Source organism: Leucopleurus acutus (assembly GCF_964270905.1).
Source record: "Leucopleurus acutus genome assembly, chromosome: 3".
Classification (NCBI taxonomy): domain Eukaryota; kingdom Metazoa; phylum Chordata; class Mammalia; order Artiodactyla; family Delphinidae; genus Leucopleurus; species Leucopleurus acutus.
In genome coordinates, this window is record NC_139145.1 from 118,466,133 (window position 1) to 118,490,619 (window position 24,487).

Consider the following 24,487-nt stretch of genomic DNA (forward strand, 5'->3'; position numbering starts at 1 on the left):
GACAAAAGTAACTTTTATAACTTCCTTAAATAAAATTCTCTAAAGCCCTCACAATAAAGAACCTAGAATAAATCATAGTTTACACTGTCCTTGAGGAAAACATTTTATTCAAAAAAAATAAGGCAACAGAGAGGTGTGTACACATCTGTGATTTCATCAAAATCAAATTTATACCTTGTCTGATATCCAATGAGAAAAGGATTTTGCTAAGCTTAGAAAAATCAATAGTGAAAATGAAATTGAAAATACTAGCCTGCTGCTCTTACATACTTTATGCACTTTTACTAACTGAAAATCCACTCTAGAAAAGAATGCTTTCACAGCCAAATGGTAACTAATGCTTACCTTCAGCTGAATTGCACACTGTAAAGTCACGGATCAATCGAGTTTTTCCTAAAGAAATTTTGGGTGATGAGCAGGAATAAGAACGTGAGCGGACTCCAGAAAACAATGATTCCTAAAAGAAATCATAACGAAGTTTAAAAAAAATTCTATGGAAGACTTGAAAGTATGTGTTCATCATCAAAATCAGAACCTTTAAAAAAAGGATTCAACTTGAACATTTCTGAGGTAATCTTATTAATGATTTATTTCTGTTTGCCTCTCACAACTTAAAAAATGTTATTGTCTTTTTAATGCTTTAGTAAACTTGAGCTTTTGGGAATAGTTTCTGTATTTCCTATATACTTTAGGATACAATCATGACATCCCAACCATGTTGGTTAAAAGTGAAAAATCAAGTCACATGACTTTCTCTGCGTATTCAACGAGTTTGACTTTTTTTTTTAACCCGAGTTGTCACTTATTTTTGTTACTTTAAACTGTAGCATTTAAGCAAAATTCCATATTAACTGAGATCTCTATACATAATTATTTGAAAGGTAGAGGAACAGTCACCTAAAATGACAAATTTTTAAAAGTTCCTAATGGCTATTTAAGTTTGTAATGTTAGCTGCAGCCTCCAGGAAAGAATGCATCAGGTCATTACACAAATCCTTCTAGTCTGTGCTCATCTTTCAACAGACCTTCCATCCAGCACTTCCTGGGATTTTGCTTGAATTATCACTTATTTATATATTTCAACTTTATTTCTTTTAAATGACCTGCTATTTTTTTCCTGTTTTCCCAAGTACCTATTATTTCTATTATTATGTTGGCAACATACATGAAAAATGCAAGCTGGATAGATAATTTAAAAAATGCTTTTCTTACATGTTCTAGAAAATTTAAATGAATACACAATAGAACGCCACCAAAGCCATTTATGGCACCCAAATCCCATCCAACAGAGGCCTAGTGGCCTTAGGATTGATGCCCACCCCCATCCATTTTTAAGATACCACTTAAGGTTACAGGTGAAAGAAAGTGGTGCAAAATGTGTTACTAAACTTAAGCCATCAGCAACTGTCCTTCTCACAAGCACTGTTCTCTTCTCCCTAAGTGAAAGCACATGGTTGCCCTAGGCTTACGGTTTAGTTGAAGAGCCTGGAGGAAAGTTGAAAACAGAAGCCTGATCCTGCTTCAAAAGGTCTTAAGCCATGGCTCCCTGACTTACTTATTGGGAAAGACCCAGTGGGCCTGGATGTCAGAAAGGCCAACCCGAGTTGTCCTATAACCCTAACAGTGAGTTGGCCACAAAGGGCCCTAGCCAAGTACCACCCTCTGCCTTTAAGTCATGCATGGTAATCATTTTTCATAACAGGACTTTGAAAATTATCCAGAATTCTTTGGCAAAAAGTTACACAGGGTAATTACAGAGGCAAGGCAAGACATATTTTATAGGACAGATTCTTCTTAAAAGTGAACAGCATGGAACTGTTTCACAAAGAATTACTTTTCATTCCAAGTAATGATGAATTTTTCACAGTTCCATTCAAAATGCAAATCTGAGAAGAGCTACATTAACAACAATACCTATTTCTTATTATCCAGAAATATCACATGACCTTTAGGTTCAGAAGATTATGACAGCTCCACAGAACTCAGAGCTGAGGGAAGAGGATTCAGGATCCGGGGTCAGGAGGCCTAGATTTGAGTTCTGACTCTATCACCAAGCTTGGGCAATGTGGACATCTAATCTCTCCAGAACTTCAACTGATCAAAAATTAAAATAAAAGTACTCCCTTATATCCTAGGTGAGCTATGAGAAAATTAAACATTTTATATAAAAGCATGTTTTGTATATTGTAGAGAACACTACAAAAATAAAGCATTACCATAGCCACCATATGTTTGTGGTATGAGACGTCTGGGCACAGCACACATTGTTTTATAGTAGTAAACTCGATTGAAAAAGAAAGCAAGTGGACAACAGAAATCAAAAAGAAAACATAGGTCCAAACAGAAAAGGGCTTCCTCTGCAAGACTGGAAGAGTTTAGTCTTTTTAAAAACCACAACAAAATGAAATTCCAATGCAAAAATGCCAATGACAGAAAAGCTGTCTCCTATGGAAAAACTGACAAAGGAGACATCTGGTGTTCCAGATGAGTCCTTGCAGCCAGGAACGCTCAACAAATGTCACCTCTGCCTTAGCAATATTATTTACCTTAACACCAGTGCCAACTAAAATTTTATGTGTGCAAAACAAGTTTGATCACTTAAACTCACTTCATACTACCAGCTTTTCTCCCATTGCTTAAGGGGTGATGGCAGAAATCACAGTATAAAATGGTAAAATTTTCCAAGTATGTGAAAGATTACTTTATTGGTGGTGATTCGTGAAAACAAATCAGCCATTGTAAGTAAGGACTATACACATTAGAGTGGGAGAGAGTAAAAAGGCAAGCTCAGGCAGCTCACGGGTCTTCAAAAAAAAAAAAGTTTACACATCTGACCATAACATAATTTGTCTTTCAGAGATGGGTGGATTTAGACAACATATTTTTCAGGCTTACGATAAACCAAATTAATACCAATAAGAATACCTTCAGCTGCAGGCTACTTGATAAAGAAAGTGATTCAGTCCTGGAGATATTAAAATCTGGTTCAGTGTTGGTCTCAAAAGAGTCCAATTCATCCCCACTAGGAATGCCAGTTCTCGAGGAACTCTGAGACACTGGAGTGTAGCAAATGCGCGACCGCTCGGAATGCCCCTCTCCTTCACTGTCAGCATCCAGGGCATCAAGGCTGGAACTGGATGGAGCACAAAGTAAACAAACAACTAAATCACCAAGTAAGACAGAGCCATGGGTTTCTTTCTTTTTTTTGGGGGGGGGGGTGCTGCGTTGGGTCTTTGTTGCTGCACGTGGGCTTTCTCTAGTTGCAGCGAGCGGGGGCTACTCTTCCTTGTGGTGCACGGGCTTCTCACTGCAGTGGCTTCTCTTGCTGTGGAGCACAGGCTCTAGGCGTGCTGGCTTCAGTAGTTGTGGCATGCAGGCTCAGTAGTTGTAGCTCACGGGCTCTAGAGCGCAGGCTCAGTAGTTGTGGCGCACAGACTTAGTTGCTCCATAGCATGTGGGATCTTCCCGGACCAGGACTCAAACCTGTGTCCCCTGCACTGGCAGGCGGATTCTTAACCACTGTGCCACTGGGAAGTCCCGAGCCATGGGTTTCTATTTCTCTGAATTCAGATTTTCTCATTGGCGTCAGCTGCAATGGGCACCCGTTTAATAGCTAACAAAATTCATGCTTAAGTGATTTTTATTGTTTTTTTCTCCCCCCAAATAGCCTCTTTTTAAACAAGATTTTATGTTTCCCCAAATGAACATTTCAACCTAGCAAAAGCCACTTCAAGTGCTCTAAGAAACGAAAGCTGGTTCAAGTTAGTACTATCCTCACAATTTTTGCTTTGTAAATATAATTATTACAAGCCCCAAATAGCTACCCTTCAAATATTAAAAACACAGACAAAACAGAGCCACTGAGCTGTCGGGGGTGGGGGGTGGGGGTGGGGGAGGTGGGGGGGCAGGGGAGGGCCTTTGGGGCAATTTGCATGTGAAAAATACCACGTGGCATTCCCTCTTTCACCCCTGGACAACACAGGAGGGTGGAGGCACACTTAAGACAACAAGGAGAGATGTGCAAAGATCTCATCCCAGAGTTGGTGTCAAGAAACGGGTCAGGCACGAGTCAAGTGAGGTTCCAAATATGTCACATTCAATTATCATTTTTAGAGATTTAAAAAAATGATTCCCATGAAACTTACATGTCAGAAACAGGTGGTGATTCTGCTTATCTACTGCTTTTCTTTCCTCATTTAACTTTGATAACCATAAAATTAAAAGGCAAGAATTTGACCTTGCACATTCCTGGCTCCTTCCATCCATCTACATTTTTTTTTTTTTTTTTTTTTCGGTATGGGGGCCTCTCACTGTTGTGGCCTCTCCCGTTGCGGAGCACAGGCTCCGGACCCGCAGGCTCAGCGGCCTTGGCTCACGGGCCCAGCCGTTCTGCGGCATGTGGGATCCTCCCAGACCGGGGCACGAACCCGCGTCCCCTGCATCGGCAGGAGGACTCTTAACCACTGCGCCAGCAGGGAAGCCCCATCCATCTACATTTTAAACCACTCAAACTTTGAGGCTGAGGGCTTCCACAGGCATGTTAATGCACAGTGCATTTTTAAATGTATTTTTTCTTTGGTTGTTACAATTCTGGAGTTAAAATTTTAATAACAACACAATAAACCATCTTGATTTTGAAACACAAAGAACCAGAAACAGACTTCAAATTTGGTTATTTTCCTTAAAAAACCATAGGCTATTTAATGGCCACTGAATCTCAACTTAATAAATTATATGGCATTTGGAACAGAGATCCTACCATATATGTCTCTAATCCAAATACTCAGACTCATCTCTAATCCTTGAGCTATTTCAGGGTCCCTCCTGGGCACCAGCAAACCCAGCAGTAAAGGCCATGATCGTCACCACTGAGGATTTCCAACGTGGGGTTTTCTCCTTGGAGAACTCATTGAGGGCCTCCACCTTGACCTTGAGGAGGAGAGGACAAATTGGAGGTGGACTTCACACTTTAATTCAACTCCTAAAGATGGTGGAGAGCATAAAGTTATTTCTCATAAAAAAAAAAAAAAACTAAAGCTTAGTTAAGAAAACCTTTCTGGTAAATGCTGATGCGTTGAGTATTACAGTAATGTAACTACAAGTATTTTAAGGTGCTATATAGGTTCCTTAGTTCAGTGATGATCAGAAAGAGACCCGGGGTGGGAGTGGAGGGGAGATTTGCTGATGTCTTGTGCCTCTGCATTTGTCTTTCAACTTGTGATCGCCATACTAATGAAAATTAGTTCAAGTGGTTGGCTGCCTACGAGAATATCGTGTTTTAACACAAGCCTCTCCAGTTATATACAGCATTTCTCCATCACTATGAATACACCCTAGAAGTATTTTATTTTATTCTTTATAGTATACTTTAAAACATTCCTTTTTCTATTCATTCAAACTGGGCTTCTATTTTCCTTTGCTAAGCTATTAAACTAAGATATTTGGTATCAAATAATATTATTTAGAATAATAATATTCTTCAGGATTACCTCTAGGTTTCTCATTTTATAACCATTTTTCAAAACCCCATTAGTGGGATATGAAATAGATTCAATAGGTTGTGACCAGCATTTTCTTTTCAAATAGTATAGAATAGAAAAAAGCAGAATATATAAAATAACATGTGGAATGTAACATTTGTTTAAATTTTATGTGTGTGTGTGAGGGGAAGGTTCATGGTATTACAAGGATTTCTTTTTAAAACGAAAAAGAAATTCTTTTCTTCTTTCAAGAATTCTTTGTAAGACAAAAAAGGTTTAAAAGATGTAAGTTTTAAAACAAACACTTGTCTTTTATCACCAAATTTTTGTTACATAATTTTTAAAAATAAATGTTGCATTGCTTATTCTCCCCTCAGTTTTTATTGTGAGCCCCAAAATTTCTCCTTCATGAGAAGTTCCCAGCCTCTGGGAATAAATTCACTTATTAATGAACTGGGTGCATTTCACTTTGGGTTCATTATCAATTGTTCCTTGTCTTCCACCATGACACCCACTGAAGGGAGGGTCCCACGGCCATGCCAGGGCCAAGATGGAGCTTTCTGGGGAACTCAAGTCCTTTCTCCTCATTCCTTTATTTTTCAGAGGAGATGGAATGTACAGGAGGTAAATTCAGAAGGGACCATTTTCTCATAAGACATCATCATCCTCTCCTTATTCCCTCCCCCCCAACCTGAGCTATGACATTTTTACAGAGGCTTCAAATTACCTTTACTCAAACTGGACAGTTTTTCTTATATTCAAATCCATCTGCAGCAGTGAGATGTTTAAATGTCCCAGAGAAGACCATGATCAGAAGATACAATTTAGATATCCTGTGAATATTTGCATATACAGTACAGAGAGCCCATCTGTGGCTTTTCCTCCTTTTCGCTAGAGAAGCTCCTATAAAGAGCTTATTCACCTCTTGAGATCTGGGTCACAAACTCAACAGATCTTAAAGATCCTGCCAGAATGCATTAATCACATGGTTCAATCTGTCTCTGCAGAGCTCTGGAGAATCTTGCCTTGACCGTCAGCCTCTTGTCCCAAGCAGATTTGTGGAGAGCCCAAAATGTCCCATCAGTTCAATTTGCAGCCATGACCATGCAAGTATCTTTAAAACCATACTTCACACAATAAAAATCTAGAGAAAACCTTTTATTATTTATGCACCAGACATTACTCTTGGTACCGATATCTGTTAAAGTTTTATAACCTCAAGTTATTGTATATCAGTGCAAAGTGGAGCCCAGTGATTGGCACTCAGTGACTGCTGCTTCCCCTCCCTTTGACTCCTTTCTGATTAAGCCTCTGTAGAATGTTCATTCAGATAAATATTTATATACACACATATGTGTGTGCATTCTATTTTCATTTTGATTCATAATTTTATGTGTAAAACTAGACATATAATCAGAGGTCTAAGGCATGAGGAGAAAACAAGCTATTTCCTAAGGAAAGTAGAGAGAAGGATAAAACGAAACCAGTAAAAATGGGCATATTCCCTAAAGAAAACAGACAACAGTATGAATGGATAAGACGTGAATACAAAGGTACAGGGTCACACACACACATACACACACACATATATATAAATATGTACAGTCATATCCTATACAATAAAACTATTGTTTTAGTGACATTTTTACACATACAAGAAACAGTGTAAGGTAACTATAAGTTACAGAGCATAAAAATAAAACAAACACCCATGAGCCCACTCAACTTGAAACGAACATTGGCCACACCATTGTTTTATTCCTTCTCATTCTCTACATTGCCTACTCAATGTTACAACTATCTTAAATTGGGGGATTTTTATCCTCTTCATTCTCATTTGTGATTTCTTTATTGCTGAAGCACATTATACATGCCCTATATTAACAGATTGTTTGCTTTTGCATTTTATAAAAGTGAAATCTAACTGAAGTATTTTGTGGCTCCTTTTTTGTTCCACTTCATGTTTCTAAGTTGCATATGATTATGCATGTAGATGTAGTCGTAGTTAATTCATATTCACTATAGTACGGTATTACATTGTGTAACTATAGTGTAATTTATCTATTCATTCCCCACCATTTGGGCTATTTCCTACTGCAATAAATAGTCTTACATATGTCTCTTAGGACACAGAAGTAAAACTGCTGGGTCATAACATATATGCGTATGCAACTTTATAAGGAAATGCCAAAGTGTTTTCCAAAGTTATTATACAATTTTCACTCCTATGAACTGTACACAGGAGTTTCTATTGTATGCATTTTCACCAAAATATGGTGTTACACTTTAAAATTTCTGCTTATCTAGTAAGTATTAAGTGGTATCTCGTGGTTTTCCTCTTTTATATTTTTGTCACTTTTCTTATGCATCTTACTTTCAAGTCGAGGAATATAAGAACCTAAAAGGGGGCAAATTTTGATGTAGAAATAAAAATGGTGGGGACAATAACAATAAGAAAATAGAATTTTCTAAGTCCTGCTACAAGGTTCTTTGATTTTCTACATTTTCCCTCTAGAATGTAGTACCTTACCTTCTTTTCTTTAGATGACTTTGTTCCTTTTCAAATCCATGAAGACCAAAAGAAAGATTCAAACTGGAAGCGTATGAACTAGATGGTGACATCAAAGACGGTTGGGCTTCGGTGTGTGATGGGACTTCTGTGTTCTCATTTGGGGGGTACGTGCCAGCGCTGGTTTCAGTAGGAAGGATGGGCTTGCTGTTCTGAGGCCCCAGAGTAGAGTCCATGGATTCAAGGCAAGTGTTTTCAGTGATTCCCTCTATATTAATATAGTTAATATCCAAATCACCAACCTGGTAGTTGAAAGAAAAATAGTTGCTGAGCAAAGAATAAAGTTTTCATAATTTAAAAACCTTCCAACTTATTTATCCTTTTTTGTTTGTTCTTGTTTTGCTTTATGTAAGCAGAGAATTCTTACATGATATATTTTTGTTCACATGGTTGCTATCCCATAATTCACAAAAGGATGAAGACTGAACATTTTATAAACTTTATTACAAAACCAGAAACTGACTATGCTTTTAGCATTTTATGAACCACTGACTCAAAAGAGGGGAAATGTTTTAAATACCTAAGAGAAAAACTAAAGAGTAGGCATTTTAGCTTATAAAATAGTTTATAGCAATCTGGGTAACTAAGTTAGTGGTGGTCACATAAATCTGAGTCTCCCAAACAAAAAGAAAACCAAATAAAGCTACATAAGACATATGGATTTAGCATAACTAGAAGACAGACAATGCCCCAAACTTTAAATTACCTGTAAATAATAAACATCAAATCTCAGCAAGAAACCTGTCATATACTTGCCATAAGCCTTTGCATAGAGTAAGGGCAGTCTGGAAAAATCTGCATGGTAGGGAGAGCAGGGAGCTAGTGCAGGGCCTAAGACTGATCTAAAATCATCACCAGGAAGAGAAAGTACAGCTTCCTCTGGACCGTGTGAAAAAAAAAATCCCGGTCGATCAAAGCGCTTGCTCTAAGGAAGGGGCTTAAAAGTACTGGTGATCTGAGGTGGTGGTCATCAAAAGGCATCACTTCTGGGGGAGAAGACAGTAAAAACGAAGACAGTAACACCATTTAGAAATAAGACACTGAAGGGGAAAAGAAGCAAAGGGGGAAATGCAGGGCCCTAAATCAACCACCATCATAATAATAATTTACTAAGGCAAAAACAATCAAGGAATGCTAGTGAGTGAGAGTCAAATCAGTAACTGGATATGTACAAAGACTCAAACTAACTCCTCACAAGATACACAATAATTTTTTTAAAAAAATAGTAATTTTACTGAAAAGAAACTTGGTAGATCAAAGATATCACCAGTAATGGGACAAATTATTGTCATGTGCCTCCTGATACAATGCACTGAGAAGAACATGACATCACCTCTGTAATATTCCTGCCAATCACACATAACCTGAATCTAATCATAAGGAAATATAAGTCAAACCAAAATTAAAGGACAGTATAGCAAAAAACAAAATAAGAAAACAAACAACAACCTGGTCTGTATTCTTCAAAACTATCAATGTCATAAAAGACAAAGACTAAGGAACTGTCCCAGCTTAAAGGAGACTGAAGAGACACAACAACTAAATGCAAGATATGTTATTGAATTTTCTTTTGCTACAAGGAACATTATTGGGACAATTGACTAAAATTGAATAAGGTCTGTAGACAGCTAATAGTACTGTGTCAATGATGACTTCCTGATTTTGGTAACCATATGTGCTTAAGTAAGAGAATATCCATGCTTTTAGGAAAATACACCATGAAAGATTGAGGGGTAACGGGACACCGTATTTTCAATTTACTCCCAAATGTTTACTATTTATATACATATCATAAGCATTTGCATGTACATACACACAACACATACTTAGAATAATAGAGTAAAATATGGTAAAATTTGGAGTTTTTTTGATAAAGAGTAGACAGGGATTCTTTGTACTGAATTATGTAGACTTGAAATGATGTCCAAATTAATGTTTTTTCAAAGTAGTTTACCTGACAGAGTAATTTTCAAAGTAGTTTTTGTCATGTGAGTTTCCTCATTAGATAGGCTGATAACCTTGAAAATTTACGGAAAACATCATAAACAAGCTAGCAATCTTTTCAGGCTTCTGTGCCAGGTTGAAGGAGATGAAGAAAATTAGATAAAATTCTTTCCAGATATTGCTAGAAATTATTTTTGATATGCAGATTTTGGACTCGTCATTTTGTCCTTGCTATTCAAATGGACACAGGAACAGTAAAAGAAATGATGTAACTATGCTACACCGATATAGTGAACTTTGTGATTTGTATCCAGATTTTGAGTTTTGTTTTCATGGCACAAATTCAGCAATCCTCTTCCTCATTTCAGTTTATCAATCAGGCTGTTCGTATTCTCTTTAAATGTATGATTCACATTATTAAAGCAATATTTCTCTCACTCAAAGTATTTCCAAACAGAAATTGTATCCTAACTTCATCTTTGGTTTGGGAAGTTTTGCATTTTTAATGTATTTTAGAACATATAAAGACACAGTTTGCCTCCACATAATGTCCAGTCAAGTATAATTTTAACTACTTGAAGTAGATGGAAGTGCTGTAGTATTCACTGAGGTTCAGAACGAAAAAAAAAAAAAAAAAAAAACATATATATATATATATATATATATATATGGACTCAAATGTATTTCATTTAAACGCTGAGAAAATATGGCAACAGAATAAAACCATTAAAATCAGAATGTGGCTAGAGCAGAGTAAGTCCAATTACCTTGTATCTTCAAAGACTGTCCCCAGAGCTCCCACTTTGCCCTAAACTCTGTGTCTCTCCTAGATTTCTATAACTAGGGCTGACATTCAGCTGCTTTACACCAAAAAAAAACTATACCAGTTATTTACAGCTGATGTCCATTCTGATTTATTGGTTCTTCTGTCGTTTTGAATATCATTCCGATCTATGCCATTTATACTACGCATTTAATGTAGCAATGTTTCATAACCCAAAGGAAAAAGCAAAGACATTCAACCAATGGGCTGAACTTGAGACCTACTAGACAGGAAAAAAGTTTACATCAGAGAAAACATCAGTAAGTAATAGGGCTCAATATATGCACACTAACAATAACAACAACAAAGGGTAAAATAGATTATTGCTCAATGAACATCTATACAGTGTTTCTTATGTAGGGATTAGGTTTTAAAGCCAGGGGGTAAAGCAGAAATTGTGTGCTGTCAGAATTACTCTTGAAACTCCCTTAAGTCTCTCATAAATTAGGGCGTGCAGAAATTTTCAGATCTATAACTAAACTTTAATTTTTATAAATATTAAAATTTGAGGATCACTGAGCTAGAGAAAAGACCAAAGAATAAATCCATACGTAGATGCACATTCCAACCATCCGCCTGTATGAGGTTTAACTCACAAATCTGTATCAGGGAATGGGTGGAGAACTCTAAAGGGTTCCAGCTTCCCTACAACATGACACCATTCTGTTTTAATATTAAGGCTCTATAACCTAAGTACACGTTAACAGGTGTGTTGTGAGGATTAAGCAAGTAATTTGTGTGACAGCTTCACGTGGGGCTGACATCAAGCTCTGGCTCTCAGTGTTTGCTGGATTTGAATATGAATACTGCTTAATCAGGTCGGAGAAGAAACTGGTCTCCCAAATGTCATTTCCAGTTTTGGCCTCATGGATGAGCCCTCACACTCTTCTCCTTGAACGGTGTCCTAAGACTCCTGGTGCTTCTCGGTGGGAGCTACGGTGTGCTGTGTTCTGAAGGAAGGACCTACATTAAATGCTCGTATGGCGAGATTTCACAGCAACATCACCTGGGCTGCGCTTAGGCGGAAATTTTCAGAGGAACACAGCGATGCGGAATGTATTTCTCACATGCTCAGGTTTTGAAAAGAGGGCAGATCCCCCTAGTAACATCACTCACACCCTACCTGATCTATCACCATGCAGTTAGCATAGACTTCATCACCGCCATTCAGCATGTCAGAAAGCCGGCCAGCAGCAAGGAACGTTGGGGGATGCTTGGATTTTTTGAGGACATCAAAGGAACGATCTAGAGGAAAAATGAAAACAGGACAAATAAAGTAGTAGGAATTTATTTTACAGTTAAGCTTTACCTTCTTAATCAAACCACAAGAAAAAAATCAAGATGGCATTTTGCTGTCTTCACATATTAAGATCAACACTGCAAATGAATAGTTCTAGATAAACGAATATGTGCCCATTTCAAGCAGTATTTTTCCAATCATGAGAGATGCACATAAAAATCAATTAGGTTTTTAGCCTTCAATTCCTAACACTAAACTAAAACTCGTTTCACTTAATAATGTGGAAGCATTCGTGATCATACTGTGAGCCTCGGACTCCATTGAAGTGTTCAGACTCCAGACCCTTTACTCAGGGACCGAAGATAGGACACAGTCTAGCAGTTCATTGCCTGCTGAATACGCATAATCTCGTTCAGAAAGAGTTTTGCTCCTATTTCAACTACAGAAATGGTTTTGCTTGCTTCCCACGTTCTCAGGTTTGTTCCAAACAGATGAAGTTGCTCCAAGTTGAGTCCCAGAGAGTTGAGATGTTACTGTATTTGTGGGGAACATAAAGTTGAAGGTAATAAAACACAGTCGAGCCAGAATGCCTCATTTCTTGTGACTCGGGCTAACTTACTTGATCTCCAAATACCTTTACAGAGTTTTCTCATCCGTAAAAGCAGATAATTATTATGCTTTCTTCATAGTGCAGTTATAAGGATTAAATGAGTTCAGATATGCAAAGCACTTAACACATGCCTAGCACTCAGCAACTGCTCAATAAATAGTCACTATTATATTTTATGTTTTGTTATTATTAATGGTGATTTTACCGTTTTCAGTGTGAGGTACAAGGTTAGTAATACTAATCATAGTATATTATACTAATAAGAGATTCTTAATATCTGTAAATGACTTTACTAGGGTAGACTGAAAGTTATACCCATAGCAAACGTCACCCTCACTGACATTCCAGTACGTTTTCTTGAGTAGGTACAAAAGGGATAGTGTTATGTCTATTCCATCAGAAATGGCACTAATCCTACCACCTGTCTTATTTATGCCATGGCTTAAAATCCAGGTAAGCCTGTGGGAATGAGTCAAGAAATGCAAAAACATTAATAACTGTTGCGCTAATGTAACAGGAGTAAAAAACTCTATTCTTTCCTGGAAAGTCCTAGATGACATTATAAAATTTACGTACAAATATGTATGAGCCAAATGGCCCAGGCCTCAGATTCTACATCTAAGTATACCTCTTCCCCACAGAACAGTCAAGTGAGATTTAATTAAGCTTCTTGAGGAAATATACAATGTAAAAGGAAAACATTGTTTATAGTGTCTCGTTTTATCAATTTATTTAAATAGTTAGCAATATAACATACAAAGCCCATAAATACTTCATAAGTATAATTTTTATGATCAATTACTATATATTTTCATTCTAATTACAAAAAATAAAAGCATGTTCTAAAAGGTATAAATCAAGAATCTGACAAGCCCAATGTGTTCTGAAGAAAATACTTGGTCATTTATCATTTTCCAGAATGTTGGAAAAACAATCATAAATAACTCAACATGGCCCTCTGAACTGTAATTAATCCAGCTTAACTGCTCTACAACATCTTAAGTTCACAGACTATAAAACAGCTGGCTTGGGAGGTTGGTTGTGCCCCTTTTTAACCTTTTTTGTTTTTTAACATCTTTATTGGGGTGTAATTGCTTTACAATGGTGTGTTAGTTTCTGCTTTCCCCTTTTTAACCATTTTGATCATGGCTAAATTAAGACTTCATTGAGAACTAGACTATCTTAAGAACTAACAGTATACTCAACAAAACAATTGTAAACATTTGATGGATTTTAAGAACATAGAGCTAGAGCTTCCCTGGTGGCGCAGTGGTTGAGAGTCCGCCTGCCGATGCAGGGGACGCGGGTTCGTGCCCCGGTCCGGGAGGATCCCACATGCCGCGGAGCGGCTGGGCCCGTGAGCCATGGCTGCTGAGCCTGCGCGTCCGGAGCCTATGCTCCGCAACGGGAGAGGCCACAACAGTGAGAGGCCCGTGTACAGCAAAAAAAAAAAAAAAAGAACACAGAATTAGATGAAATATTACTCCAAATTTTCTGGCACCAGTGAATGTATTGGCCAGTTACCCAATATCCAAGTTCTTAATTACCAAGAGAGCAAGTTCTGTGTTCAGCACTGACCCTCATATCTCCAGGATGAGCAGGACGACGAACTACTTCCTTTTTCACATACACAGGTAAAAGTCACTCGGATTCAACTTTTTCTTCCACAAACAAATCTACCTAGCCCAATATAGCAGATCAGAATCTATAAGGAGATCATTCACAAGCAGTTAAATAAACTTAAAGATGGTAGAGTTACTTGGACCAAGTTGGGGTCTAATTTGTTTTCTGCATGATTAATTTGATCAGTGTTTTAGAAAATGATGGAATTTTTTTACAAAGACAGATCTATAATCTCTTATCTGTGATTTTGAAATCTAGATATCTCTGAAAATCAAAACTTTTTTCTTAAGTTTGGTTCAAAAATATATTTGTTGGCCTGACCTGAACTCACATGGGGCCCTGGAGAATCCCTATTTACCCCACTTGGTATGAACATTCATACATTTTGTTGCAGAAATACTACCACGCTAGATGACGGCACTGCCCTAGTGTATACTATGCAAGTCATATCATATATAAGCACTATGCCAATAAGATCTGAAAATTCTGAATTCCAAAACAAATATGGTCCCAAGAGTTTCAAAGAAGAGACTGTAGATCTCTACAAAATTAACCATAGCAGATATTAGACCAGTATTTCCCAAGATTTTGTTATTCCTCCACCAAATTCAGTTTTGCCATATTTATAGATCACCTCTATATTATATTCTCCAGTAGTTTTTAGATTGACTCACCATTTTCCTTTGACAAAAAATTAATTTTCATAGAAATACCTTATTCTCACTGTAAACAGAAAGCCAGTATTTCCTGTCAAAAGCAGAAGGGAATTATACATACTAAAACAAGGGAACACAAAACAATAAACTACATTCTGACTAAACACAGTTTCCTCTCAAAGCTGAAAGTCTACAGGGCCTTTTCTCTGTCATAAAGGAAGAGTCTAAAGGATTTGAGAGGTGTTAAAGAGGCGATGGTGCCAACTGACTTCCTCCTTGAATCAGAAGGTCAAAAGAAAATGGAAAAGGAAATACCTGCCTTACTATGTGACTCAATGTCATCTAGTGTTAGGCTGGGACACCATCTCCAAGATCAACAATGCCCAGAAGAATTCACCCTACACTTTGGATAACTTGCCTAGACCCTGTTCTCATCCTGTTACTTAGGTAATGACAGTAAGTCTTGTTGGGGGAGGACACAACTGTACAAAATCTTAAGATAGTAGAGAGAAGGGAAAATCTTCCTCCTCTCTAGATCTGTCATCCCAAACCTGCCATGTAGATTTTCTGAGTCACTCATTGCAACTATTTATAAAACTGGCCCCCAAATCTTGTGCAGTATAACTCTCTGGAGCATCCACAGCTTCCACTTGCCAAAAGGCACCGAAAAATAATAGGATCTAAAAGTGAACACAGACCAGCAACCAAAAGGTGACACAGACTTACTAGACTTCCACTCCTTTATTAACTTCAACATTAGTCACTGCAAATAACGGGCTTCAAACCAGCAGAGTAAGATTTATTGTGGAAAGAAAGTAAGTCTTAAAAAGTACCTTCAAATAAACATCAGCTACGTATATTAAAGTGGTTAATGCTCTACTGTGTTTCAGCCCAAAGAAAAAGCACAACGGTTTCATTAAAAAAAGTAAAACTGATCTTTTCAAGAGTTTCAAGATATAGGATTTCATTACTTCCATATGTAACCATTTAGTAGCAAATTAAGTGAAAAAGTATTGCCCCCCCCCCCCGCCCAAAAAAAACTGTCCTTCAGGTGTTTCGTCAACGACCATATAGAATTAATTTGCAATAAAAAAACCAGCTCTTTGTCTCAAAGGAATGCTGTTTTGTAAATAGTTTGTCTTAGCAAAAAGCTAAGCAAAATCTAATCTTACAGTTTTGTTGATAGTATGAATTTTTAATATTTGGTAAACCCATATTTCAGACATGGTAAAAAAGTAACTAAAACTCAACTCCCATCCAGCTGCCAATTTTAAATTAGTGAAGAGCAATGTATTGCAGTAATTGAGAGCAAGGGTCCTGGAATGCTTGGATTCAAAGCGCTATTCCACCATCTATTAGCTTGGGTGACTTTGGGCAAGTTACCTAACCTCTCTGTACCTCCATTACCTGATCTATAAAATAGGAATGATAATACTTCTCTCTCATAGAATTGTTGTATGGATTAAATTGTTTAACGTCTTAAGTGACTAGAACACAATCTGACACAAAGAAGGATTTTAATCTGACACAAAGTAAGCACTATGTAAATTCTTGCTATTATTATACAAGTAAATGAGGTTGTATAGTTTTGATACTTTCATGTAGTTTTGCTTCTTAAAAAAAAAAGATTTCAACTTTGGTTATAACTTTTCACATTTAAAATTAACCCAAGGCAACTGGAATGCACAAAACATTCCATTTACTACACGAAGAGCTTTTAAAACGTTTTCACTCTTATTTCAGACTCAGCTAATGTTAAGAAACTTTGAAAAGTCCATCCTGAACAAAGTAACCAAAAAACAAAGCCAACCTGCCCATAAAATTTACCTCCAAGGATGTAAGAATGAGATCCTTACGAAATGGGAGAGATGATAAGAGTGGGAGGAACAAAGCATAAAGTCAGACAATCAGAGACAGCATTTCTCAAGTACAAAGGGAATATTTCAGAAACTACGATGTTCTAACATGATGAAGTGGACTCCGGCCAGGTTCTCCCTGCAGAATGCTTAGAGGATAAACAGTAACTCCGAGGGGATTCCCCATCTCTCCCCCCTCCCATTATTCTCACTGCTCTGTAATGTGATATACGGAACTCTACAGGGACTCCCTGAAGGAGAAATTTTCATTAGCATTTCCTTGCTATAATAGACGCTCTAGTTAGGTGACACAAGAGAGACAACTGAAAGTAAATACATTTCACCCAGAGAAGGAAGGAGAATTAGTACTAGTAAGGAGGAGAGGGAAAGGCAGATGCCTCCCCGTTCTCTGACATTTACACCTATCCCAACTCTGGCAGGAAACAGTTAATAGCAGCGACCAGCCTACCGCCTCTGCAACCTGATTTCTAATGAAATCCAACTCTCCCTCAAGAAGCTAAGGGAAAACGTGGCCTACTTGCCTGGTTATGTAAGAGACCCACACCCAGACATAAACAAACGCGGCTAAGGCAGCCTTCTGCAAACCTGTTGCTGACCTGGTCTGGTCCACTCTGGGTGCCAAGCTCTCGCTATGAAAGGCAGGAAAGGGCCTCTCGGTTCAGATCTCTCTTGTGTGTACGTGTGTCCCTTTCTCTCTTTCATTCATTCAGTTTTGTTTTAAACCTAGAATGACTAACCACCACAAAAACAGGTAAGGCTGACTTTAGAGTTCAATTCCCAGCACTGCACTGAACCCACGCCCATCACGGTCACCACTGCCCCTCCTATTACAGAATCTGGTAGTCAGTTCTCAGGCCTCATGCCTCGTGTGACCTACAGCAGCCTTCGATACAGATGATCGCCCTTTTGCCCCTTTGTCTCTCTCTCTCTTCCTGCCTTCCCTTCTCAGTCTTCCTAGACTTCTAGATTTGGCAAGTTGCAGTGCTCCAGGGTTAATCCTCAAACGTCTTTTCTTTCTCTCTGCACTCATTCCCCGGGTCATCTGAAAACGTGGCATCACGTACCATAATATAATGATGACTCCCAAATTTTCACCTCCAGCCCAGCCCTCTCCCCTGAATACAACTGTCTCCTTGGTATCTCCACTGAGCTGTGCAGAAGCCAGGTTAAGCACAACAGGTGTCGAACACAACTCTCCGTTTTCCCTCCTACACTGGCTCCTCTCAATAAATAGCAACTCTTGGAGTTGCCCTGACTGTTCTCTCTCACAACTGAATAGATGCAGAACCTGACCTTTCCTCATCACCTCCACTACCACCCAGGGCACACCACCACCACCTTCCTGCCAAGACTATTACAAGGTACTGTCTCCTCACCGGTCACCTTGCACCTGCTCCTCTGTCCTAGTCTCCACAGCGTAGACAACGCACTCCTTTCACAGAGGAAATCAAATCACGCCATCCTCTGCACAGTTCTCCAGTGGCTTCCCACCTCACCCTGAGTCAAAGCCAAGCTTTAGCACAACCTACAGAGCCTAACTGAACTTGCCTGGGCCCCCATTCCAATATTGGGGGGAGTTTCCCACACACTCAAGCAATCCTTGGACACCAGCTGAGCATCCTACAGCTCAACTCAACTCTGACACGACCTACCCGGAGACAGCATCAGATTCCACGGGTTAAGGGTTCAATCCTACAAGCTGCCCACCGCCCCCCACCAACTTCAGATGTCAGTTGCAGGTTCAGGTTGTTACCTGTGCTTCTGACTGGCTGCAGATTGGAGGTTACCACAAGCCCCTCCTTGGACTTCAGACTTCAGTCACCAGTACTTCTGATCAACTGGCTGAAACTCCGAGGTTCCCACGACTTCTTCCCCGGCTTTGATTAATTTGCTAGACCGACTCAGAGACCTCAAATAAACACTTTATTTACCAGATCACCAGTTTATTCTAAAAGGATCTAACTCAGAAACAGCCAGATGGAAGAAGTATATAGGGCCAGGTACTGGGAAAGATCGATGAGCTTCTATGCCCTCTCCTAGCAGGCCAGTCCCACAGCACTTCCACGTGTTCACCAACGGGAAGCTCCCCAAACCCAGTCCATTTGGGGTTCTGCGGGGGCTCCATTAAATAGGCATGATTGATTAAATCTTAGCCATTGGTGATTGAACTCAATCTTCAGCCCCCATCCTTTTTGGTCGAAAGTCACCTCATTAACATAACAAAAGCACCTGTATCACTTTCAGCACTTGGGACATTCTAAGGATGAAGACCAAATATTATTATTATTATTTTTTTAGACAGCAGGCTCTTATTACAAATATTATTTCTTATTATAACCAAAATATCTCAATTACATAACCTGCCCCTCCTCCACCCTCAACCAACCTCTCTGAAGTCTGCTGCCTATTTTCCTCTTTCCAGGTTGGCCTTGCTGTTCTGTGCCTCAGGCCATTTACACCTGCTGTTCTACCGGGACTGCTTTTCTCCTGGATCCTCAGATGCCTTGCTCCCTCCCTTACTTTCTTCAGCTCTCTCCTCACATGTTATCAAAGAGGCTCTCCCTAACCATTATATGTATCTAGCAAATAGCAACCCCCTAAGCCCTGTCTTATTTTCTCCTACACCATATAACATCACCTAGCATATTATGCATTTATTGTGTATTGTCTGATTCCTTCTACTAGAATGTAACCTCCAGGAGAAGAACGACTTTGAAGGCTTTGTTCACTCCCCCAGTGCCTAGAACCAGGTCAGGTACATAGTAGATACTCAATAAATATTCTCCAAAGGAGTGAATACTTTCTCATTAAGAACACAAACTTTGTACCAGGTAAAACTAAGAAACTATCCTCTTCTGGTCTAGTAAACGTTCCTCCAATTCTGAAGGTTTTCTTGTTGCCCAGCTGTTCTTGTGCTACTTCAGGCTGTGATGGGAGTGTCACTTTCTTATTTCTCTCATTCATTCGCCCATTTACTCATTCATTCTATTTTTCAACACTTACTGTCTACTGACTACCAGTCACTATGCTACCTGGCCCTCAGCCTCCATCTCTGACATCCTCAAATTACAGTCATTATGGACGATCCCCCAGGAGGTCCCCTGCCAAGACTCCAATCACGAGGCTGTCCTCCTTCTCTGGGCTCTTCTTGCCTGTTACCTCTGTGTTTTGTACTGTGTTGTCTACCACATTTCAGTGATGAGAGTTTCATTTTGCCCCTGCTGTTAGAACAAGTAACATTCCTGGTTGGTGTCTGAGCTGAAAACAGAATCTCCCATCGGGCAAACCACCACACAGATGCTAAGCACTTCCTGTGTGACACCATCCGACACACCCTCTGTAGCAGTAGCCCAGGAATATTACTTCTTAATCTCTTTATAAAATAGCAGGTAGGTTACTTTTAAAGGAATAATGGGATGATCAGGCCGATTTGCAAAGTAAAGGTACTGGAAGAAGATGATCAGGAAAAAAAAAGAGAAAGAGTAGAAGCAAACTATTAGGTACTTGAAGAGTAAGCATCTATTGGACACCTGTACCATATTGGGTACTTATACTGGTTAATATTACTATTATAGCTATCACAAATATAGCACTTCCTATGAGCCAGGCACTGTATGATTTTTATGTATTAACTCGTTTGATTCCCAAAACAACCCAATAAAAGCTGTACTATTTGTTATTTCCATTTTGCAGATTAGGAAACTCTGGTGCTGTTTTATTAACTTCCCAAGGTCACATTACTAGTAAACGGCAGCTCTAGATAGGCAGGTACTCTGCTAGGTAGTTCAAAGTACTTTATTTAATAATGGGAGTTACTGAGTATCCTATTTTGAGCCAAAGAAAATGGTATTTGAGCAATGCCTGGTATTTTCCCATTAGGAGGTTTCATTAACCGGTTACAGTGTGACTTGTGCCTTGGTGTATTCGTTCACTTCCTGGGCCTGTGCTATCTGCCCCTGGAGATCTACTGCCAGAATATGACAATGTGAGCCTTGCTGAGAAAACACGCCTGCAACAGAAAATACACGACGTCATCTGGGTTACCCACACAGCAATATGCAAGATAACCAGGAAAAAACTGGGAAGATACACTAAGATGTTATCTGCTATCTCTAGGCGACGGAGCACAGGTGGTTTTTACTTTCAATACTTTACTGTCTGTAATTTCTACATTTCTAATAACCATTTTAACAACTAAAATAAGGGGAAAAAAAACAAGTCATGGTTTAAAAACTTGCCTCCTATTGTCAAAGAACGGCTGTAGGGGCTCATGCAAAACAGGTTATCAGTAAATAACCGTATCAGATAATACACATGTAAACATATTAGCTGGAAATGTTTTACCCAAGAGTACCTAGTATTGTTTTTGCTCATCTGCTAACCTTACTCTCCAAAACCACAGGAGGTATTATTATGTTCATTTTGTAGATAAGAAAGTTCTGGTCCAAGGAGGGTGATCACGCTCAGACGTTATTAACTGATACAAGCAGAACGCAACACAGCGCTGACAGAGACATCCTTTCTCGTTGCAGCTCACTACCTCCCAATTTCCCAAATTCAAATAGCACTTTGCCAAATTCTGAAATGTACAGATAGTCCCTTCTCCCCACGGTCCGAGTGTGCTCTAGAGGAAAGAACAAACCTGCCCTCACAAAAGAAAATGAACATTGTCAGGGTACACTGTCACTTCTCTTCTTGCCTATTCTTCCTGTACAATTCCCCTAGGATTTTCCTGATATCAGTCTTGGCCTGGAACATCTCTTGGCCTTACTCTTCTAAGCTGGACTTTACAAAGGAGATCCATCCAAATTCCAAGATTAGCCTCAGCTCAGGAATTTCCTGTGGGTCATGTGTAAGCTAATGTTACTCAGAAGACTTTAGCTCACACCAAGATGTGTCTGGGAGAACCCAGGGAACCTTTGTCTACCAAACTACAGTGGCTCGAACGTGGATCCAAATGTCCAATTCACGCTCAGAACTCAACTCACCCTCCTAGGATCCTGTAAAAAGAGGAAAGTAAGCCGTGGGATGAGATCAGGCCTCTCAGCCAGTCCTGTTCACAACAGTAACAGCTGAGGGCCAAGTGAACGGACTCCAGAAGTGCTGGATGTGAGCGCTGTTTCTCCAGTTCTCTTCCTCAGATCCGCAGTTTAAAACTCCTTCGAAACAAGAAGTTACAACTTGGCACTCTAAAATCAGATCCTAAAAGAAGTCCTTTCTGCTGTTTTGAGAGACCTAATTATCAAAAATATTGAAGAAGAAAACAAGCCTTTTCCTTCATAATACACTGGAGGCACCGAGGGAGGTGGGCAAAGAGAAGGAAGAGAGGGAAAGAAAATACAGGCTCAGAGAACAGCTACAATTTTCTCCCAACCCTTTCCAGGTCCTCATTCCTAATTATAGTAGCACAAAGTAGCCTTCAAGAGGACATATGTTTATGTTTGAGAAAGGAGGACTCAAATATGTAAACTTTCTTCTGCCCTTGCTACCCCCAAGCTATCAAGGAGATGTTCAGTCATGTGTGGTGTGTATGTAGACTTTGGTATGATTCGATTTAATCAGCAATTCCTTTCCTTCTTGATGCAGTTCTCCAAAGCCTGCAGCCAATTCGTCTACAGAAAGGAAAAACGGGCAAGCTGAGGGGAAAGAAACTAACACGTTATACAAACACCAGGACAGAAGTGAAGACTTCAGAGAAAGTGGCAGAACGTGGACAAGACCACTTCAGGTGACTGTAGACAAAATATATGGGCAAACTAATGAGGCAGTGCTTCTGTATGCTATCATCACAAGAAACCCTATGAGTAATTCGAATCCTGCATAACCTTACGGAAAGACACAGGCACATTAATATGATTGTGCCCACTTCAAAAGTCACCAAGAGCTCCAATTCTCCTGCACCTAGCCCTAGAGCCATGTGTTTTGCCCCCCTTAATATCCCCCAAAGTAACTGAGTTCTACTGCAGACAAGGAACTCCACCAGCACAATAGAGACTTCTCCACTGAAATGTAAATTCTTTTTTTTTTTTTTTGAGGTATAATTGACACATAACATTAGTTTCAGATGTACGACATAATGATTCAATACTTGTATACGCTGCAAAATGATCACAGTAAGTCTGGTTAACATCCATCACCACACAGAGTTACAATTTTTTTTTTCTTGTGATGAGAACTTTTAAAATCTACTCTGTTAGCAGCTTTCAAATACCTTTCACTTATTTTGGGTGAAAGAATATTTTGAATTAGTGAACACGTGAATAGTGGCAAGCACTGCCTGGCACAGCTGCAAATTGTTCTGCCTTTCTCCTCGTCAACTTCTGGTTGGTTCCTGAATACTGTTTCATTAGCCTGAGCAACTCTGGGCAGGTTAGCATGAATGAGAGCTGGATAGGAGATTTGTTACAATTCCTAACCAGGGCTTTCCATTGGCAGGGGCAACGGAGACCAAAGGCACAAGACCCGTGGTTTCTCTGCCCGCAGGGAACAGTGTGAGATAGGTCGGGGGCTACTCTGGGGGTGGCCTGGCTTTTCTCCCTTCCATTCGGGACTCTGAAGAAGGTCACCTTGCAGGCTGCCCCACCCCATCACAAGGACAACCACCACCAGGCACCCTCGGTGAGAGAGCAAGGGCAAGCAGCAGGGCCAGGGCCAGCATTCCTGGGCTGTTCCCAGTTGCCTGAGAGGCGAGAATGGATCCTCAATATCACACAGGCCTCTGAGAAGAACAGGAAGTGACTGAGATGAGTCCTCATGGCCGACCACAGGCCCGGCCCACCATGGTGCAGAGGAAAGGGCCCCGTACCAGATGTTCTTAGGGAAGCGTGTCAGCCAGAGGCAGAGATTCCAAGGTCTCTGTAGTGTAAGAGCCAAGGTGAGGCCAACTCAGTGAAGGAGAGTCCTGGGTCCCGACCAACACCGGGGAGAGGATCCAGCTGCAGGACTGTGGTCACAGATGCCAGAACACTCAATAAAACAATGGTGCCTCAGGGAAGAGCTCAGGTCAGCAGATCTGCAGCAGAGACCAGGAGGACCCTGGGGCCGCCTCCACACTACCACCAACTTACCCCCCACCCTCACCAGGAAGTCACATTCAATGCCAGCCTGGCAAGAAAGGAGGAAGAGGAGGAGGAAGAAATCTGAGAGAGTAGATATTTTCCTTAAAAAGACTGAGCAGTTACCAAAAATGACTATTTTCATTATTGCATCGGACCAAGTTTTCTATGTTAGACTAAAATATACCCTTTCCTGTCCCCATTGTCTAGAGGGTAGGACTTCATAAGAAAGATCATATCTATTATAGATAAAATAGAGAAATACAGGCAAAATGAAAAGCATCTGAGTGTAGTGTAGTAAAACTTTCACTACTTACTGCCTGCTTTCTGTGATCCAGCTATTGGAGATGTGAAACAGGTCAGCTAGGCTCCACCTTCAAGGAATTCAGTGTCTTAGGGGTGAGGGACACTAAATAATAGTTGTGATACAGTAATGTGAGGGCTGTTATCAAAATATACATGAGCCAGAGTGGCACACAGGAGAGAACGATGAACTCAAGGGAATTCACGGGAGGCTTCCAGAAAAAGGATCCTCGGGCTGCATCTTAAAGGGCAAGTTAGAGATTTCTAGTTGGAAGAGGGAGAAATAGTCACCTGAACTTGCTAAACA

General features: G+C 39.7%; 1 protein-coding gene across 2 annotated transcripts in view; it reads right to left on the reverse strand.

Annotated features, from left to right (window-relative positions):
- The window catches only part of ARHGEF28 (Rho guanine nucleotide exchange factor 28), a 256,291-nt gene that overhangs the window by 101,265 nt on the left and 130,539 nt on the right, over positions 1 to 24,487 (reverse strand). For both annotated transcript variants that reach the window (XM_082834982.1, XM_082834981.1), the window contains 4 exons: positions 11,940 to 12,061; positions 8,011 to 8,291; positions 2,926 to 3,133; positions 346 to 457 (listed from right to left, as the gene is read on the reverse strand). In XM_082834982.1, coding sequence (XP_082691108.1) covers positions 346 to 457; positions 2,926 to 3,133; positions 8,011 to 8,291; positions 11,940 to 12,061 — 723 coding nt within the window. The remainder of the gene's footprint in view (positions 1 to 345; positions 458 to 2,925; positions 3,134 to 8,010; positions 8,292 to 11,939; positions 12,062 to 24,487) is intronic.